This window comes from Chamaea fasciata, unplaced genomic scaffold (assembly GCF_029207755.1).
Source record: "Chamaea fasciata isolate MVZ Bird 193981 ecotype frontalis unplaced genomic scaffold, bChaFas1.0.hap1 SCAF_6, whole genome shotgun sequence".
Lineage (NCBI taxonomy): Eukaryota > Metazoa > Chordata > Aves > Passeriformes > Sylviidae > Chamaea > Chamaea fasciata.
In genome coordinates this window covers 24,000,989-24,026,152 of record NW_027094091.1, presented here as the reverse complement: position 1 = coordinate 24,026,152, position 25,164 = coordinate 24,000,989, and the positions used below count along the sequence as shown (strand labels likewise).

Here is a 25,164-nt window from a genome sequence, read left to right as displayed (position 1 = left end):
GTGTGGCACAGATTTTGGCCATTTAACAGAGGCACATTAGGAGAGGTGTCAATGCGTGCTACAGCATCCAAAATTCACTCACAGTGGGCTGCAGAAGGCATGGTTGCATGTAGGGCATGACACAGTACCCAAAACCTGTGCTGAAGTGCTGCAATCTTTCCCCAAGCCTTGGACAGGACTAAAAGTGCTAATGGAGAATGTGAACTAGTCTGCTCCAGTAGAGTCTAAAGCAACTCATAAGTACTGTGCAAGGAAAAGGTTCGTCCACTTGAGGCCCACTTCTGAGAATTATGCAATAAAAATGAGAATGGCATGTGGCATTGTGAGAGTAGCAAAACAAATTGCTGAGTACAATGATACAAATGTTCAAGTTTTTTTGTTCAGAAAAAAAGGAATAAAAGTGGGGCTTTACTTTTCTAAGTTTGGGGTTTAACTACGTGAGGGCTTAGGCCATAACTGATGTCAGTTGTGGTAAATATAATGCTTCCAGTTTTTCATAATTTTCCTTCAAATGAAAGCAAACATTATGAGCAGATTGCACAGAAAACAAGTTCTATAAGAAAAGTGCATGAGAATAGAAAGCTAAAATGTGGGTAGTTAATAAATCTTTATTTGGTTCTTTTCATTTAACAGCAAAATGAATAAACTATTTCATCCCTGAAGGGTAGTAGATGTTTTTCTTTCAACTAGATAAAGTATCCAGCTAATGTATCTGTCCTCATTAAGTTCTTTCTCTTGCAATCAAGGTAATAGTTGTCCTTCACGGATAAGATGCATTTTCTAGTATTTGGTCAATACAAAATTCACTGAAAAATTCTCATAGTTCTGTGTGAAATGACAAAATATTGGCAGTCACTTTCACTTGCAACTTACAGGAGAAAAAATCTATCACAAGTGCAATGCTCAAAATTGAAAAATATTTCAAAAAATTGGGACAGCCTCTAGTGTTATGAAAGTAAATCTTTGCTTCTGTAGACATAGTCTGATCCTTTTGTACTATCACATAAAAATACTCAGAATATAATGGCTGCTGAAGATATTAATAGTTATTTCATGTCATAGAATCAAATACTGATAAAGATAAAAAAAGTTACCAGACTTCCTACTAGCATGTCAGTGTTGCCATCCCTAATAAACAATGATGATATGGAGAACCTAATAAACAATAATGCTATGAGGGAAAAATTTGCAATAGAAAGATAAAATTTTTATGTACTTTGCAACACATTTCATTTTTTATACACAATTAAATATTAAAAGTTAAAACAGATATAATATCTACGTTTAACATTTAATTATTTCTAGGTGTCTAATAACATCAATAAAGGAACAAAACAAGGAAAGTTAGAGACTTAGGTGTTCAGGTGTAAAGCTTTTGGAAAAACTTTATACTTAAGAAATAGAAGATAGAATAGGATAGAAGACTTAGTGTATTCCAGTTTCTGCCTGATAGCATCTACATGAATCTAGGCATCAATAAAAATTAGTTTTGTCTGGAGATTTAGATTCTGTGCCGCTGAAGCAAGCTGGGATGTTAAAACAGGGATGTTAAATCTGATTTGCCATTCAGAATTGTTGTGCTGATCTTCTCTGTTTATGAAATAGTTTCAGATTCATAGCCAGGTAGTCCTTTATCAGTTTGTAATTATTATTGTCATTATCAATATGAAATGCCGTGTTAGGAAAAAAGTGCTTCAGGAATTTAGTATAACTTGAAAAAAACAAAGCTCACTCTGAAGTTAAGGTGAAAAGATACTGTCTGCTTTGGCTTTATGCTGTTTCTCTGTAGGTGTAATAGAGGGAGATGGTTACAGTAGGTTAATAGCCCTCCTGGGGTGGCTGTCAGGAGATCTGAAGGACAAAACTGACATCAGATGAGGATTTAGGAGAGAAGGGTGGCAAAAACTATCTCTATTAAGCAGGACAGATAAACAGTTTGAAGGAGAGCGGATGCAGCAAGTGATCTGGGATCAAATTCTAAAACCAAGTTATGATATTGCAAGGTGTTGTGGACGATAATTCATAGTACAGCAAAGACAGAAGATAGAAAATGTCCAAGAGAGGACAATAGGATTTGTGAGCAGGCCCTGAGGCTATAAATCATACGGTAAGCAGATATACCAAGTTGTCTGAAGGTAAGCATAACATGTGGCATGACAAATTTGACATTATTGAACATTAGATGCACTGCAAGAAGTATAAGCTGCAATAGGAAAGACTTATTGTCATCATAGACCTGATAAAGGAGTGGAGAAAAAAATGCAGAAAAATATTCCAGGGTTTTCAAACCATATTGCTCATGAAGTATGTCTTAGAAGATGAGATTTGGTGGTTATAAAGAAAGGAGAGGGTTTAATTTTGACTTTTCTTTGATACAGGATGTGTACATTTAGTTAACAACATGAGAAATGGCTGGAAAATTTAGGATCATTATGTTCCAAATTGGTAAAAGAACATGGGACGCAGAAAAAGGCAGCACAGCACTGCCTGTCTCAGAGCACTCTGTGCACTGTTGGGGATATCACAAGAGTACATCGAATAGCAAGGAGCCCCACTGGGAAACTCTACATCCAACAGAAAACACATTATGCATCTCTCTAAAACACTGAGGAAGAGGATTACAGACTAAACTTTCTGATAGATTTTTCTGCTAATCTTGCTTTGGTTATTCTGGTTTATCCTGAGAGAAAGCCTAAATGATGGATGGAATAATAATAATATTCTACTTATGTTTAAAAGTACAGTTCTGATGCTTGATAATGTTCTAGTAAATTTTACTCAGTGATTATGTTAGAAAGGAAAACTTATCAGCATCATCTACTACCATCAAGCTGTAATGAGAGGCAGCATGATTTTCTTATAATGTTAAAAGCAATGATTGCAACATCTCAAATATAAAAGTAATGATGAAGACTTTATTCTCTTTGTGCTTATACTTTAAAAAAAATAAGAAGTTTTTACTGAGTCCTTTAATTTTGCAGGCTGAAGTATTGATCTGATGTTCCCTTCTGTCTGGTTAGATCCCTGAGGCAGTATAAAGCATTCATTGCCTGTGCAGCTCTATTGATGGACAAGGATTGAATATATCATCCCACAGGTTTGGAAGATTTCTGCTTGAGTACAACATCCCTGTCCTACTGGGTCCTATTCCCACATCTGATATGATGGGGAAAGTTAATGTGCAAATGAAATTTGAGGGCAAGGCAATGTCTAGATATTCTTCAGAGTCTTGTATGTTGGCTCAAATCAGGGGCAGAGTCCCAAATAAATAGTATAATGTTGGTTTTGGGAGTTAGATCAGAGAGGATTCACATTTAGATGATGTTTTGTATATTTGTCATCCTCACTCATTTATAATTTACCTGACTTGAAATCAGAGAGAATTTTGCCCATATCTGACAGACAAGAATGCATCCACTAAATTAAATATTTAGAAAGTAAATAGCCACTTTATGGGGTAAGTTGATGAGTGCTCACATTTATATGGTGATGCTTGATGGATTTTTATTGATCATTATTTGCCTACTTTGAACAGATCACAATCAATAATGAAAATAACAACCTGTAGTCAACTCTTCTGACTGATCATATCATTATTGCTTGTTTTTTGATGTCACAGCAGGCTTTTTCTCCAGATCAAAATATAACTCCATCAGCTGCCAAAGGACGTTACCCTGCAGCATATTTGTTCTATACAAACTTCCAAATTTCAGGCTACTATGTTGGGGGTTAGGTTTGTTCCTTCTTTCTCTAAAGAATTTTTTCCCCATAAGTTACCAAGGAGACCAAGTGTTGGATACTTGAGAGTACTTAACTGAAACAAAGAGGTGGACAAAGTTGGAAGGGGGAGATAACGCAGGTAAAAGACAGAGCTTGAGGCAGCTGCGGGCTCTTCTTTTTCCTGCATTCGGGAAGAGAGAGAACGGCTGTTGCTGGCTGGAAGAGTTTCACTGTGGCCAAAGGGATCCAGTCCTGGGAAATCTACTATCACCGGTTCGGCCTGAATCCTGAGTTTTCTCTGCCACCCGCGGGAGCTGGGCCAGTTCTGCCTCGCCTTCGGCTTCTTCGGCGCTGCTCCTCTTGCTGCAGCGTGACCCTGCACCCCCTGCGCTGCCGGGACATCCTGCCCCTGCCTGCTGGGACACCCTGCCATCCCAGCTACCAGCCTGGGACTTTTCCACTGTTTCAGCTTGGTGCTCTGAGGATCCTGCAGGGACACGGAAACCAAACTGCCCTGGGTTTTGTGAAACAAAGCCCTCAAGGTTCTTGGTACTGTTGTCGTTTGTCATTAATGCTGTAGTTGTTTGGTTGTTTTTTTGTTTGTTTGTTTGCTTTATAATACATACTAGTAAAGAACTGCTATTCCTATTTCCCAAATCTTTGCCTAAGACCCTCTGATTGTAAATTCATAATTAGGAAACAAAATGGAGGGGGGGCGGGGGGGAGGAGGAGGTGTTACACACTCCATTCCAAAGGAAACTCCAGCTTTTACCTGTCAGATACCTGTCTTCCCAAACCAAGACACACTAAATTAAAATTATTTTTGTTGAAATAAATTTCTGATTATTGGGACAGAGGGGAGTCCTTTAAATAAACTTTTGTTTTCAATAAGATGATTTTTTCCATCAGTAGCAAAAATATGAGACCTCAAAGAGACACAGGCAGTACATGTCTTATTGCAGTGTGATTTTTTTTTGAGTGGAAGACTTATTGGTTTTCATAAATCTTTTAACTCATTTGAAACCAATTTTTCAAAGTAAAGCTGATAAGCTAGTAGAAGCTTGAACTGCAAACGCTTTTTCACAGTCATTTCCTTCTAAAGCAATTATTTCCTGATCCACTCTCCCTAAGCAAATTAATGCCAGAAGAAAGAGAAATTGGATTAAACATAAAGATTTAGTTCTAATAATTATTACTTTTCAAGTTATTGTTGGATTACAATGTCCTTTACTATCATCTGTAAATTATTTAAAGTAAGCTAAGAAATCTTAATTCTTCTCCTTACTAAATTATTTAGAGCATAAACATTTCCTGTTGAATGCTTTTGTGGTCAAATAATGTATCTCAGGGTAAGAGAATAAAATTCATTTTTATGCAATTATACAGTGGCAATAGTTTGGAACGGTACCTGAAGTGTCTTCCATTAGGTGTTCACTCATGAAAATTGTGAAACCCATGTCAGTAAGATTCATTCCTTATTTTCATTAATAAATCTTCAAAATTCTCAAGAATTTCTTGTTACTTTTTTCACAGGATACTGAAGTCAACAGTAGCAAGTTTTCTTACAATGCATGTTTACTTACAGCTGAATTAACTTCTTATTTCAAGAGCTGTTGGATCCTTTCCTTTCATTATTTTGAGTTCACAGGTATAGGAGAAATAAATTACTGAGTGAGTGAACATTTTGGAGGGCTTCAAGACATCACATTCTTATTTTTAAAGAGGAATTTATACAATACATAGTATATCACTAATTACATAATTCTATATTTCACAGCACTTCACTTGTAAAGGGACGATAAGCTAGACCCATCTGACCAGGAATTTAAATCTGTAGAATGGTTCTTATTGATTTGACAGGACCATGTCTGAGGTCAGAAAACTTCAGAATTAAGTATGGAGGTCAATAAGATCTGTGTCTGGTGCAGATTTTAGTTTTAAATAAAAGGCCAAACTTGTTTTTGCAGTACTGCCTGTGGAAACTCTCACCATTCCAAGTTTGTATAAAATATTTTATTACAGTAGGCTGTTGACACATAGGCGAGTCTGTCTGTTTTGGGTATCTTTAGAAAGAATACACCATGGAAACAAAGAGTTTGAATGGAAATCAACTCCCAGATGCACTATTTCATATTGAAAATGCCCAGATTATTTCCCCCAGAAAATTAATGCCCATTGGTGTGCTAAAAGAACAAACTGCTTCCCCACAGATAAAACCCAAATACATTTATTAAGTAGTGCAATATTAAATAAAACTTATAATCCCTAGTCTTTTAGTGCAAGTGAGAAGCACATTACTCTGTAACAACCCATTATGAAGAAAAAAAAAGTGAGGGTGATGATCACCTTGCTTTCTGGGGTCCTCATAATTTAGAGTAAGAAATTTTCTTACCCTCTGCTCCTGTGACAGCCAAATTCTCTACAGAGTTAAAGAACAGTCTTATGCTCAGATGTGTAGTCCACTGGAAAGAGTGCTGCAAGCTACTGGACTGAAAACTCCAAACCATTCTCCTTTTTAAGCTCATATAGACAGCTTTGCAAAGGAGCAGCCTAAGGGTTGCCTCACTCTCTGATAGTAGCTCTCATATATGTCAATATGCTGAGCTGTCAGGCAGAGAACATTTACTTGGATCCTTACTTCAGCCTTGTCATGAGGCCCAGAAGCAAGAAGAAACAAGAAGAAACAAGAAGCAGAGCTCGATGCATTTAGAAATAGAAAATTTCCTGTACAAAGATGCAGTTGGATGAGTATTATTTGTTATAGCAGAAGATATGGCTGCTAACTCCTTGGAAATAAAGATGCATTACTGGTGTAAATCAGAACAGAGTTGCATACCTCATTTTATTTCAGATGGACTTAAAAGCTATATTGCTAGCTGCCTGATACATCTCTTATACTAAAAAACATCGTATCTCTCAAATGGCTCCTGGGCTTGCCTTTGTAATGCTGTCATTCTGCCACACTTAGTGTTTCTAGGAGGGCTAGGGAGAGCTGAGAAGCCAGACCCAAAACCCTAGCAGAGATTGTAAACAATAGAGTAAAAATATCTTAAAAAAAAAAAAAAAAAAAAGTTTTGCTTTTCATGCAGGCTGTTACAAGAAAAATATAGCTGGAGAGAAAAAAGTAGTAATTCAGTTGATGAGAGAGGAGAGAAAAGGTCTTTTTCTAGTACACTGACAAATATGAAGTGCCTGCATATAAAGTATCCTATGTTTGTCAGCATTAGGGGTCCTGTGTCTCCCATAAAGAGCCCTGGGGGGAAAAAAGATTCTGCAAAACTTGACCTTTTGCTTTCATCATTTTTCCTTCTAAAAAGAAAAGTAAGGATGTTTTGCCTTATCTTAGCTCATTGGTATTAAGTACCTCTGAAGGGTTAGAGCCTTGTCTAGGATGATCTGTCTAGATTTCTTTCACAGCCCCTGGAGATAAATCAGGAAAGAAACTGTAGTGCATTTGTTTTACTCTGAAGTCATTTTCTGATTGCCTGAATGCTTCAAACCCTTCTTCCAGGTCAATGAGGAAATTTAATTTTCAGTGAAACTGAAAATGTTTTGTATACTTTGTAAAGTCATAGTAATTTGGTCATATGGTACTTTAGTGGGTGAATGGTGATACGAACTATCTCATCAAGCAATATGTCTTCTCTGGGGTGAAGACTAGAATTACAGTATCAGAAATGCACTGGCATTTTCTTCACTAGTAATTTCCCTCAAGGATGAATTTGGGTATGCCATCTTGAGTTCAGTATTCACTACTGTGAATGTTCTCACTCTCTAGATCCATAGCAAGTTAAAAACTAAAAAAGTTTGTTTTCATGCATCAGAAATCATGACTTTCTAATCATCAGTATTCTGCTTTGTGCTGCTTTTCATTCCATATTATACCAGTCTGGACTTCAATACTAGCCAGAAATAGAAGGCACACAACTATTAAATAAAAGAAAGGTAATGTATTTTCTTTCTTTTCTTCTAACCCATGCAGTAAAAAAAGTAAGCATATCTGCAATTCAGAGTTTTATAGCTGGCGTGCTGCTAAGCATTATGGATGGCCTTTATATAAAATTTAGTCTCTCTTCTGTTATGCTGAAGGTCCAGATGCTTCTGCTGAGCCTTAAGGTAGAATCTGTAGGAGCAGTAGGATCGTACAAGCACTTTCAAGCCTGCATATTCAATACATAATAGAATATGCATAAGTCCCTTAGATTCAAATGTTGAAAGAGATAAGTAAGCTAAACTTGTCCAACTCTTCAGCATCAGCTACCACCTCTAGACACAGCAAGTGGAAAGAACGTGGAGGAAATATGGTGGTCTGCTGATTCAGGTGAGGAAGATAAGGCATCAGAAAAACAAGGTTTTTCAAGAGGGGGTGTTTTTACAAGCCATGTTTTGTGCAGCTGTAGCTATCCTGGTTTATACCATTGCTGTGCTGTGACTAAAACACTGAGAGAATACCTGAGCTTTTCATCACTGAGAAATTAAGGAAGGTTATATGGGAAAGAGTGAAGGGAAATGGGGCACCCAACCAGAGTAAACAACATTCAGTGAAGCGAACCACACTTACTTAAACCCCAGTCTACACAACTTTACAAAGAATGAGGCAAGAAACATAAATGACACGGCTCAACACTTGCCAATGCAGTTTGGGCAGGGTGAAATGACTACCAGGGAAGCCAACACCATTTTCAGCAAGCTGCTTTCTACTACCTTTCTACTACTTGTGCCAGTACAGACTGACAGCAGAACGTAAGGCAAATGTGCAATGTCAAAATGAGCAGCTGGGGATGGCTCACTAAAGTTACCCTGTTAAAAAGTATGCTGTGGAAGTGCATGAATGGTAATACACTTCCAAACTGGAATAGATTCAGTGTGGAGAACCCACAGTCCATTAAGACTAATTGCTGACTAATTCTCTCGTGCTTGTGTTGGGGAAACAGACCAAAATTGGCAAAGGTATATACAGTACTGGAATTTTGTGGGCATAGACCTGGGCTTTCCTGGGGAACACATGCCCTGAAACAATCATGCCAGGGTAGTCAACAAACTTTAAGAATTATTAAGCTTAAAAAACTGAAATCTTATCTTCAATTACTTTATATGCAATTTATAAAGCTGTCAGGTGTTCTCACTGAATCATTATAGGATCTACTGTGATGTATAGAATCATAAAGCTCCAAGACACCACCATGGCTATGAACATCTAATATGTTAAATGTTTGTGTTGTAACTTTGTCTAACAACATTAATTTTGTAACAAAGCGAAAGCAGTACTAAAAAATAAAGCTGACTCATGGGACCTTCAAGAAATGTTTCAGTTCTGTTGCCACATAGAATTCAGGACGGAATTCAGCCTTAGTGACTTTTCAAGGGAGGTGCTATGTGGAACAGTCTTAGGTTAGTCCACATCACAAAATCATTATTCTCACTGATTTTGAAAGCAGGACTACTCAATAATCTGAAGTTTAAACTTCATTTTGCTGTAATTTTGAGTGAATTACTCCAAAACACTTGTGACTGCTCATGACCACATATAGAAAAGGATGAATTAACATAATGTGATAAGTTTTCTAGACTATGAATCTCTCTATAAGGAAACTAGCAAGATGTATTTTAGAGTTCATTATATGGTCGACCATCAAAGACTTAAACTCAAATTCTCAAACCAGAAGTATACAACAAATGGATTTTTATTGACTGTTCTGGACAAATGGATTAACAAAAAAAAAAAAAAATCTTATTACAAACTAGTGCAGTACCATAAAATTCATTTGACCATGTGGAAATGCCATTTTTAGCCTGCACAGCTCCTGCAACGCTGGAGCCCATTCTCATTGCAAGCAGTACACTTGAGGGCTTTGAAGGAGTCCGTAAAGCAGTTCCGGAACACGGACATCTTGCTCCCATGGCACGCTGAGCACGGCAGGAAACCAAAGCCCCCGCAGGAGGGGCACTCCTGAGGGTGCTGCACTCTCTGCTCAAAGAATGAAAAAAGACAAAAATGTTACCTCATCAACCACCATAAGGTCTAGGACAATGAGGACTCCAGGACAGATAAAAATACACATCCTAGTTCCCACCTGGGGCAAGACCCCCACCCCATCCCATGGCAAACTACCATGGAAGAGTATTAAGTCTGCCTTTTCCTCTGATCAGATCCACATGCAATGTCAGAGAGGCTCACTGCAGGTTCATCGGTCACTTTATACCTCAGTGGCCTGCATTTATACTTGCCTCAGTAGCAAGCTAAAGGGCAGCTTGCATGCATCACTTGGATGTTGTTTAGGTCTGGATTAAATCTAGGAAGTATTGCCATGATTGAATCCAAGCACCAGGCAGTTTATGCTGATGTTATGTTTTCTATGCTGTATGTTAAGATATTATGACTTTCAGCATTTGCGTACTTATGCTGAACGTATTATATTTATTACAGTTGAAGCTGATGATATCAAAAAGCAATTCATAGCTTCTGACAAGTAGTACTCCAGGAATTAAGTGGTGTATTCAAATTTATGGGCGTAGAATGCCTAAGCTTTAACCGTAAAGAAGATCATCAATGTTCAACAGTTAGACCCAGAGAAAATTACTTCAAGGAAGGCTTGAGGCCTCTCAATTGTCCCAATTCCCAAGTAAAACAATAAATATACTCTATTTTTTATCGGATTAAAGACAGTGGAGCATAGAAGAAAAGATTTCAAAGACACTTTTAAGTTTCACTTGCTGAAAATGTGTCTAGTTTATTTAATGATCACCTTAAAGTCCAAATCAGAGAAAGGAAAGGTATGCCCCTTTGGGTACTTACCACCACGTTTTAGCATTGCACTGCTGAGTAAGGACTTTGCAGGTTTATTCACAGAGAAAGAACAAAAATCCATACAATTTCTGCTACTGTTAGTCTGAGGAATCATGTACCACTAAAAATTAGTGACAAATTATTACCAGAGTATAGAAAAATACCCACAGAAAATGTAGTACCTGGAGCACCATAAGGAAAAATGAAAGTATTTCTGCTAACCCATTAATAATAACATTCATTTATTGAAAACTCAGATAACAATGCAAACAAGATTTTTATTTTCTTTTTGTTCTGTAGCTCATAAACTTGCTGTTCTTCTTCACAAGGCAAACAACTCCTATCACTATCAGCTCATCCAGGGACAATGATCAGAAATATTTAATGTAAAATTAACATTCTTTTTTCTCAGATGTGCTCCCATCTTTCGTAATTTTTGATGATTGTTTGCTTCATTGAACATTTTTGCAAATAATCTGAAAACTTCAAGAGAATAATATTTTTAATCTTTACATTAATTATTGCTTGTTCAGCTTCTAAATAGAGAGATACCTTTGGATGTAGTTAAAATAACTAACAAAAGTCAAGAAAAAAAAGCAAAATTGCTTTAGCTCAGTTTCTTGAACAGATGGCAGTTTGTGGAACCACTTGCTGCATCTCCAATAGTGAAGAAACCTGACTGCTCCTTGCAATTGTAGCAAGCGCATTTTTGAGAAAAAAAAATAAAAGAGGGAAAGAAAAAAACAAACCAACAAAACACACCAAAAAAATACCCAAAGGCAGTGAAGCAGTGGTTGTATTCAGTGAGCTGTTATCAGTTTCCTGTAGTCTGACATTGTTTGTCTTGTATATGTACTTTTTGTCCCAAGATTAGGACACACAACAGGCTAGTTAAGAACATTGTGGGGCCCCCACCACAAAACAGGGTGTAAAAAAGAGTAAAAAAAAAAAGCATTTGGGATCATCAATTTATAGTAGAAGAAAAGGAAATGGTAAAGAAGAAAATCTACTCGATTACAACTAGTAATTCCCTATATTTATTTGCAGAAACACAATTACCTCAATTTTGGTTAAGAGATCCTGCAGTTCCCCAGATTCATTCATTAGTAAAATTTTCTCAGCACCCTATTAGGAAAAAGAAGATGAAAAATGTCAGCCATTTCACGATGAAAAAAACCAGAGATGATTAGAAGATTTGGTCTTGAAATTTTAAACAGGCTGAGGACAAATTTGACTCACATTAATTATATTGCAATTAGGTCACCCTTAGTAAAGCTAGAAGGAGAGGAGATTCTAATCAAAGGTCTGATAGTAGTGCCTGAAGTTTGTTAGCAGGTGACATACCACATTGCCTTTTCTGTAAAATGTGACACAGCTTGGAAATTCTCATTTTGGTCCCTTTATTTTACAAGGTATGTTTCCTGACAGAATAAGAAATATTTCTAGTTATCAAGTCAAAAAAACTCACAATTATATAAATATACAACACATCAGAGAATGCAGTAAAATGAGAAGAGGAGATTGTATTTCAAATATTCTAGCAGCTGAGCATTGAATTAAGACATAATGTACCTAATGTATAACACTAGGAGGAAAAGACTAATGAAAATACTCTAACAACATTAAAGTCAGACACAACAATAAGTAATAATAACTTAGTCTGACTACATTAGACCTCTTAGGGTTTCTGTGTCCTGAACCAACACTCTACTGAAATGCTGGGGATTGTTTTCCTCCTCAGAGTACATGTTGAGAGACCTGCAGACAAAATTAAAGTGACAGGGAGAATGTGGAACTTTTTGTTCCCTTCTCTTCTCATTGGACAGCCACATTTGAATGTCCATACTTCTCTTATGTAACCAAATTCATTGAATACTAAATATTATGAAACATTTGCAGACACTTTTGATCAGAAACCAAAAAAAGGTGAGAAAACTCAGATACACAAGGCTTACTTGCTGCCAGGGGCACTTGGCCTTATCTTCACCACATAGTGAATTCATGCCCTTGTGCTGCCCCAGTTTGCTGGTCCCTGCATATCCAGATTGCCAAATTTTATCTTTGAGTTTGTTTCCAGCATTAACTAAAAAGTGTGGTGGCATGGGGCTGAGGTGCAGTGGGATGCTGGCGCACATCTCAGATGTGCCATTAGTTTGAGCTGCCCGTGGTCAGCCCCAGCTCCTCACCAGCCCCTCTCCTGTTTTCTGGGAGGTACGGAAAAAGCTTCTGGAGGGCACAGGGAACACGTGTGCCTCTAATAGATCTCTAAGTGTCTATGCACAGAACCTTGTTGGGGACTACTGAGGCTACAAGTGTGTAGTCCAAAAGCCAACTAAAGGAAACCAAACCTCTCAAAGGTCTTTTTATGACACCCAACTAAGGGTTTTTTCACCTAGAAAGTCTAGTCTTTTCACTCTAGGTTTGTACAACATAGCAGCATTTTTGACCCTGTGTTTGATGATTGTCATTTTAGTTTGAAAGGAAAAGGTTAATATTTTTGTGGATTTGGAAAGCCACTTTTCCAGTGGACACTACTCTTACAGTGTTATACTTTCAAAGAGGTATTTAAAAAAGTAAGTATCACACAAGATAATTAGTTGTAGTTAATCACAGAAGATGACTGGGGACTGATGTGCTAGCCTCACTGTGCTGACTCTTCTACTGAAATCCATTACAGATCATGGGTACAGAGTGCACCAGCCCCAACACATGCGTTAGGCTGTGTGTGTCTCCAGCAGAGCAGCTTTTAGCAGTCTGCTGGCCCCTTTCACACTTGTCCTCTCATCTTTGCTTTCACACAGAGGAGCAGACAATGGGAGCAGCTGGCACAACAGTGAGGACTGGCCAAGGCAGCCCATGGGGAATTAGCTTGGGGTCTGAATACACTGCAGTGGCCTGAGGCAAAACTTGTGCTCCTTATCTGAAGTAGAGACATTAAGGATTTACAACTTTACTCCAAATTCGTTAAGTTAGACAAGCCTCAATTTGCCCTCTTTAGGAAAAGCTCTCTTCTCTGTTGCCACAGGGAAAAGCATTCCTGTGACTTCTGCCTCATGTTACAGTGATATTATATGATAATGCTAATTGCCTTTCAGTAATTAAAAGTTTGATAGGTTTCACATTATAGATTTATATTTTAAAGGATTTGTATTTCTGATGACATTGAATCAGTTAGCTGTGTTCCTTTCGAAGTAGAAAGCTATGGTTTTTAAATTAAAACCCAAACATCAGAATGCTATCAATGTTTTTAAGTGTTCCACTCTGTCTTCTCTGATTAATGGCTGCCCCAAGTAAAATATAAATAAAAGTCTGTAGAGGTTAACCTTCCTTCTGGATCTTTGAGTCTTAACACAAGACTTCCTTTTTCTTCCTAGGTTGTGCTCAGTCCACAATTACTCAGAAAGGTGTGTGAAGCCTTAAAACAGTCTGTCCCTCCAGAGACTAACATAAGGAGCATGAGAGATGGTGGGCATAATCTTTAGAGAATCAGCAGGGAGAAGTGAGTTTTCAGTTTTGTTCAGTCTCAAGGCAGAAGCCTGTGAATCCTTTATCTACTAACTTCTGCTGAATCTCTACCATGCTGGAGGAGTGCGGGGGTTGTAGTCAGATATTTGCTTTTCTTTTGTCAAGGAAATGCCACAGACTTGGCTAAATCATTCAACATTTTTTCCAGACCATTTTAATTAATAAAATCATCTTCCCATATTTCAAATATTAAATTTTCATATATAATTACCATTAACTTTAGAACTAGGACAAGGTCCATTAAGTTTTCTACTGCCCCAGCTCTGTCCTGTCAGTAAACCTGTCTGTTGCTACCTGTCTTGGATATAAAACATTACCATTTCCATGATGTAATTCTTCATTAAGGAATAAACACAGATATATGGCTCATCATGTGGCTTTACTTCAGGGTTTTGGGAAGCAGCCTCTCTTCCACATCATTCCTTATATACTGGGAAAAATTATCAAGACTCTGCAACATCCCTCTTGTGGACACATTTGTAGTGCAGATTAATTGCATGCCCTATTTCCTATTTTGCTAAGCACACAAGCAAGGCCTCTTGTTAAGGCAGGAGAAATGCACTCACACACTTCACCCTCCCTGGACAGAACCTGCCATGTTCTTCTTCACTATGATGCTCCAAAGAGCTGATCTGTGCGTGCCCTGCCTTTGCCCACAGCTCACACTCCCTGCAGCCTGCAGCACCACTCCCCTCACAGCCAGGGGCTCCTTGGTGACAGATACACAGAGGGTACAAGTAACGGACCAGAAATCTGCCCATAAACTGAGAAAATTGACACTGCAATATAGTACCAGCACCAGAAATCCTGGATTTGGCATGCAAAGAATGGGAAAGGTTGATGTGTAAAAAGCAATTGAACCATGTGTTTCCTGACATGTTAAACTGCAAAATGGAGGAAACAAGTGGTACAAGGCTAGGAAAAATGCAGAAATTACATTATGATTTAATTGTCACAGAGCCATTCATTTCCTCCCGTCAAGTGAATACCAGAAGAATATATTTAACTAAACAAGGAGGCTATAGAGAGCTACTAAATATATATGGCCACTGGAAATCAGCTAAAAGCTAAATCAGCTATCAGCTAAAGAAATCAGCAACTGTTAATTCTTGTTCCAAATATATATATATAGATAGATAGATAGATAGATATAGATAGATAGATATATAGATATATAGATATGTATGTATGTATTTTCTAAAAGTCAGTTACAAAAACCGTTTCATCATTCTTTGGAGAGGATCATAACCAATGTGTAAAATAATTTTACTATGAATCTCATACTGTTTTGGATTCATTATAGCTGGGAAAACTAAACAGGAGATATTTTCTTTAGAAAAAATAGGCCTAAATTCACATATCTGAAAAAAATTACGGAGGCCTGTATGGCAAGTGAATGCTGGAATTCAATCACATATTTCAAGTAGAAAAAGAAAATACATGTATTTTTAAAATATTATGCCGTGAGTTAACATATTTACAAAGAATGACTTAATTTGCCTTTTTTATTTCAATCCCTTCTCCAGGGGAGTGGGTCTTTGCATATCATAAACCTTTAACAATTCTGAATGCCTTTTTAAGAGTAGATGAATGCTCCATATTTTTTTTCTGTGCGACAGTTTTCTGGAAGTAATTTTTTATTCTGCATTGGTATCCCACCAGATGGCATAATTCCATTTCAGATGGAGACAACCTCAGGTGAAAAGAAGGGATTAGATCAGCCAGTAAAGAGCATGCAGCAGAAAGAAACAGCAATTTCCTGACAGACTGATATTTAGAAAATGTGTGTCAAGAAATACAATGATTCAATCCTGAAAAAAAATTCTGAAGATTAAAAGCCCTGCTGTACAGCAGCATGCAGTACTTCCCTTGACAGGGACTAAATATGATTTTTTTTATTGCTTCTGCCCAAGTCATGGATTTGTTTCATTGTCCCTGTGCAGACAATGATAAATTCCACAGCACTGTGAATATTTATCCCCACGGCCTGCGTGCTCAAACAACTTTGTCTGTGATTCTGAATAGCATGAGTACAATATACTCTTATCAGATGCACATTTGCTGGGTTTTGGTGCTTTTGTTAATTTTATCTCATTAAGAATAATCTTTCACCTTTCAAAACTGTTCATATTTTATTTCAGGGTTGGGTTTTTTTTCTCCTTATGACTCATTGAAAGCTGCATAGCTCAATATAGATTCTCTTTTGTACTGCTACATGCAATCTCCTTCAGGGAGGGTTTTTTCAGGAAATAAATATTCAAAAAGAAAAAAAAATAAAAAAGGGATAGAAAAAAAAGAGGAAAATATTGCATGATTTATTTACTGACACACCAGGCTTTGGGATTTCTGTGTTTCATTTGCATATCAGAAGTTAATTATTATAAAAAGCATTATAGAAATATCCACTGTTACCAATGAGACCAAATTCTGTAATTAGTTCCAATGAAATGAGAACTAGTTTCATTTTCTTCATGAAATGAGAACTATTTTCATTAAGCAAATAATTTATTTAATCAATTTCAGTATCTTAACCGAATTCTTTTGACAAATTGGTCATAAGTGGACTGAGATTTTCTTGGAGTCAATCATAACTCACTACTTACACTTTTAACATAATAATTAGATGAGCAAATCTTTGTCTAAATCCTGTTGAAATTTAAACTTCTCTTGAATGTAGCACTTTTACTCCTGGCTGCTGGAGAACTCTCCAAATCAGAGTTTTGATAAAAGCCTATTCTACAATGAGGTAAAAAGCACTATCTGCTAATATTCTGCACATAGGTGGTTTTACAGCTGCTCTAGTGGTCTGGCAAGGCCTATGACAGCAAATTAATTTGTTATAATGCTCAGAGAAGCCTAACTCATGCAGAACACATGGCAAGTTTGGAAGGGATGGGGAAAAAAAGGAGAACGTGTTCATACACGCCCAATATTTATTATGCCTGAGTGTTGGTTACACTGCATTTTGTTACTTAAAGGTTTTGTGAAAATGAAAGCTTTAAGTGGTGCAAACACAGTAACCTCACTGTGTTTAAATATAGTTTGCCTTCACAAACAGTCTCACAGTCAGTGCTAATTGCTAGTTTTTCACCACTCAAGACAAATACCTTCTCTGAGTTTTCAAAGTGTTTTCTTTGTGCCACTTTCCAGAATCTTTTGATTTTTTTTTTCTGTCTATGAGAAATATATTTCAAAAGTACAGGTTCAATGAAAAGGTGATTTCGAATGTCAGTAGACTTCTAGACCTAGAATACTAGTGTACAAATAGGGATTTTAGTTTTCCATTTGGAGTTAATCTCTTACAATAGGGCAGTATTGGGCTCTTCTTCTCTCTCTTCTACAGCCAGGCTTTTTAAAAAGTAACTAATTTAACCAATTTTGTATCTAAAATATGTTCCGTTGATTATAGATTCTGATACAGACTACATCATCTAAAATTCAATGTATGTTTAAAGTCTGACACCCCAAAGTGTTAGTCTCTTATTCAACACAGATATTACTAAATGACAGGTATATGCTATGTGTGTTCATCTTCCTAGATCAATCATACATATAGGTTCTCATAAGGAAAAAAAAATCAATTTCTCTAGATTTTCATTATTTCAGCTACAAAATAAGATATTTTTTAAGAAACAGATAACATCTTCGATGTATTATTGCATCTTACTCCCCTCCTGGTAGTCTCTCCGTGGTTATCTTTTGCATCTTCAGATCAAATATATCAGTGAGGATCTGTGCAGTGCATGCAGTGCATGCAGTGCATACTACAAAAGGATTTCAGTCTTAGCTTTTTACAATCACTGCAGCATTGCAGGCTATTTTCTAAAAATCCTGCTTCTCATTTATCAAGCTTTTCATCTGCTCTTCCCCAACTGTAGAATAAAACCTATGCTTTACTTACCCCAAGATAATGGCCATCAATAAACACAACTGGGAGTGAGGGAACTTCGCAGAAACTTCTGCATCTTTCATCTAGTTCTTTTCCATATTCACTGTTCAGAGCAATGTTTTTTTCTTCAAACTTAACTCTGTGATTTTGAAATATCTTTCTAACCAGTTCGCATCTTTCAAAAGTGGTTCTCACCACACGAAGACTGGTGGTATAAATGACTATGCGGCCAAACTCTGGGACTGTTGAGACCTGGAAAAAAATAGTTCCCATTACATTAGGCAAAGGGTTATTATCTTCCAAGTACTGAGTAATTTTATTTAAAATATTTTAAAAAAAGAAAAAGAGCATCTTAAAAATGCAATCCAACATTCAGCTTTTTTCCAAATGTGAAGGTGGAACAGGAAGAAGGAAGTTCTTGAAAATAGCATTTAAAGGCAATTTAAGTTGATTAGGTAAGGTGCAACTTGACTTGACTTTTTTGGAAAGTCTTGGAGATGGTGAGTCAACACCTATTTTCAAGAAGCAGATATATTTGAGATCCTGATGGACTTCCAAATGTGAATAAATTGACACTGTTCTGCTGATGTTTGATTCTGTTAATACAGTCACTTGTGTTTGCACAGAGTCTGATAGTACCCAGATTAAGACTAAACTTGCTAGCTTAGATGTTGTTAACCATCTGCGTCAAGACAAGTGCCTAAGCTAAGCCTTAGTGTGTCCATGACCAAACACTAATTTAGAATACTTTAAGTGTCCTTGTTGAACTAGATTATGACTGCAGAAGGTACAGATGTGTCCCTAATTTCAATATAGTTTCACTACGAAATTCTCTAACATCCAAACAACAATAAAAATGTACCTTTTTTGTGTATTCAATGTCCAAACAAAAACCCACTGCAGCTAGCTGGAAAAAGTTCCACACTACAATTCAGATTTTACTTTTTACACCACTTTTCAAAATTTAAAAGTTTATGCTGTTTCTTTAAGCTGCTTCTTTTTAGGATGACAACAATTAGATCGTGTAAACACTACAGGGATTAATTTGCCTAAGAGAGGGTGACAGATTTTCTAGAAGCCTGAGAATCATTCTTCTAAACAAAGATATTATGTTCAAATATATAACTAAAACCCCAGCTTTTTAAAAGGATGGTAATGCATTTCCAAGCTTTCCAAATTATCCATTATATTCTGCAAATTATATTTAATTATTTCATCAGTATTCCAGGAGTCAAAACACAAGTTAGGAAATAAAAAGCAAGGATACCTTTACTACACTGTAGCACTGTATAGAAAATGAACCTTGATGGGTGAATAGATAAATTTTTACCTATCTCATGAATTAACTATAAAAACATAGTTGTTAAATTTGGCAGATACCATTGCATATTTTGCGATATAACCAGTCATTATTTATCTTACTTCCTAAATACCAAAAAAAATCCTTGAAGTATATTCTGCTTAGAGAGGTGTTTACAAGGTTCTTCATATAGTAAAGAGTTCTCAGGAAAAGTATTTGCATTTCACAGATCACTTACAGAACACTGGAAGTGTAATTGCCAACATATGTAACCATGGCTTTTATCTCCTGTTCAGGAAAGGAACCATGTTGTGATGGGCCAATATTTCTTCACTTAAAATGGGTGTCAGAAATTCAATTTCGTGAACAAGTTTTATGAAAACAGGCTATTTTTCTGCAGTCCATTTTCTAGATTGAAAATCTGTTATACTGCTCCTGCAGCATTGATTCTCCTCCACCATATTGTTCACACATTCCAAGTGAGAGAATTAGCTCATTCTCTGGGTAAAAGACAAGTACTCTAAATACTGCAAAATATTTTAGTAACCACACATGGGTTGCTCGAAGGAAGAGGAGTTTGTTGTTCTCATAAGTAGCAAAAGAAGTTCTTAAAATATTACTTAAATAGAAAATTTCACATATTCCTCATTTCTTCCTCTTTGGAGTGACAATACATTTTGAAGTGCGAAACTATACAACAGGATGATAGCTCTTGATCCTCCATAGCTCTAATCTCTAATGCTGCTTGTTCCCAGATGCCAGAGGCTGGCAGCATAGGTACAGACAATCATTATCTAGTGAAGCATCAGGACTGTGGTGTCTCTACAGCATACAAATAAGCAGCTGAAGAAATGGAAAAATGGAAAGTTGTAAAGCGATCCGGAAAGATATCAAGTGGAAGGGGCGTACAAAGTGTCACTTTTATGTTTATTCCTTTCTTTTATCCTAATGTGGCAGTGAAGAAACACCATGGTTTGCCCTGCAAAGAAGTATCAAGGACATTGATTAAAAAATTCTTTAGATAAATTTTGATAAAAACCTTGTTTCCTGTGCAACTAATGTACACAACTTGTCCTTGCAAGGATTTTTACCATAGAAAAAAATCTTTTTTGTCACATGTCTGAAAACCACATTAGTAATGAACAACAGGGGGGTTATAATAAGAATCTATGTTATTTCTTATTTTTCTAAGCAATATAGAGGCTGAAAACTTTAATGTTTAATTACCAGAATATACTCTTGAAGTAAACCAGTAAACACTGTGCTTTTCCTTCCAAGGTTGGAACTGTGGCAAAAGCATAATAAATAACAAGCCATGTAAACAAATGAAAAGAAAGACACTTTAGAAAATGAACTTTTACAATTTTGCTTTGCAAACTTGAAATTAGAATCACCTAATGTAACTCACAAATGCACATAAAACCCTAGGTGAAATTAAACAGAAGGCTATTCTCTGGTAATGGGCATGACAAAACTTTAATAAAGCTGTGCAAGTTGGACAGATGAATGTACCAAAAGATTTGGAGCAACTTACATTAACCACTTATTGCATTCCTTGTAGGTGGAAGTCTCATTGAAGCAAGAAGCATATGATCCCTAAGCTTTTTAAATATTTTCCATATATTTGTAGCTTTTTTAGATAGCTAATGCATGACTGTAGCTCCAGTATTTTCCTATCCTTTTCCCCTTGACATTAGAACAATAAACTAACCTTGTGATACATTCCTGAAATACCATTTAGTCTTAACATCAGGAGGATGGCCCACAAGAAGAACATTTTGTTTTCCAACCAGAATCTGAGAAGTCATAACAAGAAGTGGGGCAAAGAAGCCTTTCGACCAGCTCCAAGGGGTTGACTCAGGGCTGGGTTAATGGGGCAACTGCATGTCCTATTGCATGTACCCATTATATATCCTAATTAATTAACCTTATAAAAATTGTAGAAACCCAGCCAGGTGCGCCCATCACCACTGGGACACCTGGAAGCTACCAAATAAGTTCTGGTTTTTACTTTACTACTCTAATACTCTTGCAAGGGTTTTTTCTCTTTTGATTGTAGGCGACATTTATGGATACCATTTGGCCTAAGGTGGCAACTATTGTGGCATATTCACATGTATCATATTCACATTCATATCACAGGAAACCCTGTGCACATGGGCCGAGGTTGTGCTCCAGAGAAAGTTCCTCTAGGGAAAGACTGCCAAGGAAGCGATTTAAGTTTTCAGGGGGAAATGCTTTAGTTCCTTTAGTAACAATCCTCTACATCATTTGCAGCTCTTAGTTTAACAGCCCAATGTCACCATTTCCCCAAGAGTCTAAGGGCACATTCTGTTTCTCTGCCTCAGCCTAAAGAGTTTCCATTTTTCTTGGGACTGTCAAGCAGCCAGCAACAGCAGTAGCATGACCTGCATCACTTCACAGCAGAGCTACCACTTCCAAGAAACAGCTGCCCTTTTTTTCTGTCTAGAGAGAAAAATTAGTGGCTTCACCAATTCCATCCTGTTCATGATTGAACATGAAAAAGACACAAAGTTACTTTCTTTGTGCCTGACTCAGTCTTTTCCCAGACTTCTTTATTAGATCGGTCAGGGCTTTGGCAAATCACAGAATCATAGAATCAATGAATGGTTTGGGTTGTAAGGGACCTTAAGAAGCACCTACTTCCAACACCCCTGCCATGAGCAGGGACATCTCCCTCTAGACCAGTTTGTTCAAAGCCCTGTCCATCCCGGTCCCGATGTACAGCTCGGGGAAATCTATCCCTCTGCTCTCTCACTGGGGTCCATCTGACATGGTTGCAAGTAAATATAATCCTTAACTGGACAAAGCTTGAGGAATATCATCCATGAGGTTAAATTTGTGAGCTCATTATCGAATGACACCGCAAAAGAAAGTAAGAAATTGCTGATGAAAAAGAGAAGGCTTAATAGAGCAAGCAGATGAGCAACAAAATGAAGGCATGCTGGGGACTGAAAAAGAGCTGAAAGTACAGAACTAACCAAAACCAGATTATAAACCAAAACCCAAAATGTCAGGATACTGAGAGAGCAAGAGTAGCGGACATTAAATGTAAAAATAAAAACATGAAAAGTATGACAAAAAGCAAAAGAGAAAGGCAGTAAAACAAAACAAAGTAAATTATAAAATAGGGAGAAGGTCACTGAAATAAGACACTCTGAACCTTTTTTTTAGAAGAAATCACAGTAGTCAATGTAACTGTATAACAAAAATATTACAGAATATGTGAATCTCCAAGTTGCTTGAAAATTTTGGTGTGTCGTAAAAAAAAAACAAACTGATGTATATTACAAGAGCTTCAGAAATATGAAATATTTGAGAATCACACTCCTAAAACATGTCTTTGAGAATTTACCTTTTCTCTATAACAGTTTCCTTGACAGTAATAACAGACTTCTCAGTAGCTCTGCAAAAACAGTACAAGAGTCAGATGTTTCCATGGTGCTTCTGAAAGCCAGATAAATACCATGAATCTCTCATGAATATCTCTGGGTTAAGACTTTCCCCACTGTATCATATCCCTGATCTTGGGTCCAGCTGCAACTGAAGCAGCAGCACAAGCATCCATGTTTTTCCATTGGTCTCATAGTTACCTTAGCCCTGAGCAGTCCCACCAGACTGAGCAGATTTTTCTCTCATGCGTGTGAGGGGAATTCATAAAATTAACTATTGAATAAAAATACTAAAATAATTCTTCTGCATACTTGCCATGAATCACTCTCTAAACACTATAGATTTTCTTTAATATATTTTATGACATTTTTGTCTGCCTTGCTGACTTTGAGTGGCTTTTTATCTCTGGACCAAAACCCTTAACATGAATATTTTTTCAGCATGACTAATAGCTATTAGTGGTCCAAGCTAATGCTTTTCTGCATGTAGTGTAAGGATCACTGCTATCCCTGGGGCATAAAGTGATTGCTCCTAAAACAGTGGTGAAATTTGCTTTTTGAAAACCTTTGTATATGACCATGTCTGTAAAGAACTAAACAGACAAGTCCATCAGTGAGAGGAATCCCATTCTCATGATGGTAACCTCATTTTTATTTGGTTGCAAATGAAACCATAAGAGCAACACTACCAATGTAGTCACGGCATTTTTTTTAATCCTCTCTAGAAAGAAAGTATAAACATGTGATTTAACCTGAATGGTTGAAAAGATCAGCTATTTACATGCATATATATAGATCATTAATTTCAATTAAAGCATCACCCACAAATTTACATTTAATTCTTTTAAAGAACAAAGTAATAAATGAAAAAAACATTAGCTGGGATAGTACTTTGATAAAAGCTGAAATTCTTTAAAACATATGACATTTTTAAAGGTTTTTACTGTATTCAGGTATAACACTTGCCATGTTGTTCATGCAGTACTGAATTGCTTGTGTGACCTAAATCAAGGGCTGATATACCCTTCTCTGCCTCACAATATCATCTTTCAACATCTCAGAGCATTCTGCTGAATTATGCACCCCTTGGCTCTGTAATTAGATACTATCAGACTGGCAGAAGTATCTGCTTCACTAAGTAGGCTGAGGCAGGAATTTAGAGCACATTACAAACCTTGTGCCAGAGATGCTTCAGTGGGTAAATGCAACATTCAAGATCTGACAAAACTGTTAAGCAGAAGAAAATAAGTTGTAGAGATATATATACTGTATGTATGCTTGCATATCTAAAAACTTTGAGTTAAGCTGCTTACTTCATAATTGGCATTACATCATTTATAACTTGAATTTGTATCAATAATTGAGTGGCAAGAAGAATTGTGATTTAACAATAATCTTCTGATTACAATCTGGTTTGGATTTTCTGTTTATATTTTACACTCAGAAAATGAAGGGATGAAAATAGCTATGAGTTTCTTGTTGAAGAAGTTCTGCAGGAAAAAAGTGCCAAAATTTAAGCGTTTAATTTCTGCAAAATTTAAAAGCTTTTACTAGCTTTTGCATTTTGAAAGACTTCTAAAATATATACTAAAAGTAATGAATAGTTTCTGAAAGATAATTTGAAAGTCAAAAGCTATGACAGAAGTGTTTCTTTTTTTCTACATGATACTCCATGACAACATACATGTTTTCAAAAATGCATAGCATTTTATGAAAAAACATATATTTCATCAAGTCATTGCTTATATGAAAACATACAACATTTGAATGAGAAGGCTGAAGGTTGAAGGCCTATGTTCAAGCAAAACCCACAATATTTGCCATCATAACCACATAGAACAATGTTAATGGTGTTGTGAACCAGTCCATTCTGCTGGTTGCGCTGTTGCAAGCAGTCCCCAACCATGGTGTGCATCCTTCATATGAAATCACATTCCCTTCCACTTCACCGTTTGCAGTCCAGTCCTTTGTGGGCTCTCACACAGCAAAGCACAGTGCACATGTAAATTTGAAACTACACTCTCTCAAGTACTTTATTACATCAAGACTGTTTACATTGCCTTCCAGGACCCAGCACTACATCAATATTCTGTAAAATTCAGAACTTTATTAAATTCAGGAAACAGCATATTAGAAAAGCTCAGTAGAATAAAGTCTGATCTCTGCAACACAGCACTCAAATACTCAAGTCAAAGCATGTACTGGCCTTCTCTTAAAATAACACTATATTTTTTCTTTTGCAGTTTTGGCAGTTAAAAGGACTATAAACTGTAGGACTTGTTATATTTGACCCCTCAGGGCAGTGGAATGAAATCACCAGTAGCCAACGTCATGACCCTCAGCATGCTGGGAAGGTCCACTGATACAAATTTACAAGTGAGGCCATCAAGGGCTGCACTCCTAAACAACATAGCTGGAAAGTCTGCGACACTCCCAAACAGATAGTAGCTTTGCTTTTTCCAAAAAAAGTGGTCAGGTCAGTGTTTTTCTCAGCTTTTAAAATACCACAAATATTTGTGTGGCTTTAGTC

The 25,164-nt window shown here is 36.8% G+C and overlaps 1 protein-coding gene across 1 annotated transcript in view; it reads right to left on the bottom strand.

The window, feature by feature from the left end:
- Positions 1 to 9,353: 9,353 nt before the first annotated feature.
- GRXCR1 (glutaredoxin and cysteine rich domain containing 1) overlaps positions 9,354 to 25,164 on the bottom strand; it is a 37,088-nt gene continuing 21,277 nt past the window's right edge. Inside the window, exons 2-4 of the mRNA XM_066184954.1 lie at positions 17,934 to 18,173; positions 11,567 to 11,632; positions 9,354 to 9,688 (exon numbers count right to left, since the gene is read on the bottom strand). Coding sequence (XP_066041051.1) covers positions 9,509 to 9,688; positions 11,567 to 11,632; positions 17,934 to 18,173 — 486 coding nt within the window. The 3' untranslated portion in view covers positions 9,354 to 9,508. The remainder of the gene's footprint in view (positions 9,689 to 11,566; positions 11,633 to 17,933; positions 18,174 to 25,164) is intronic.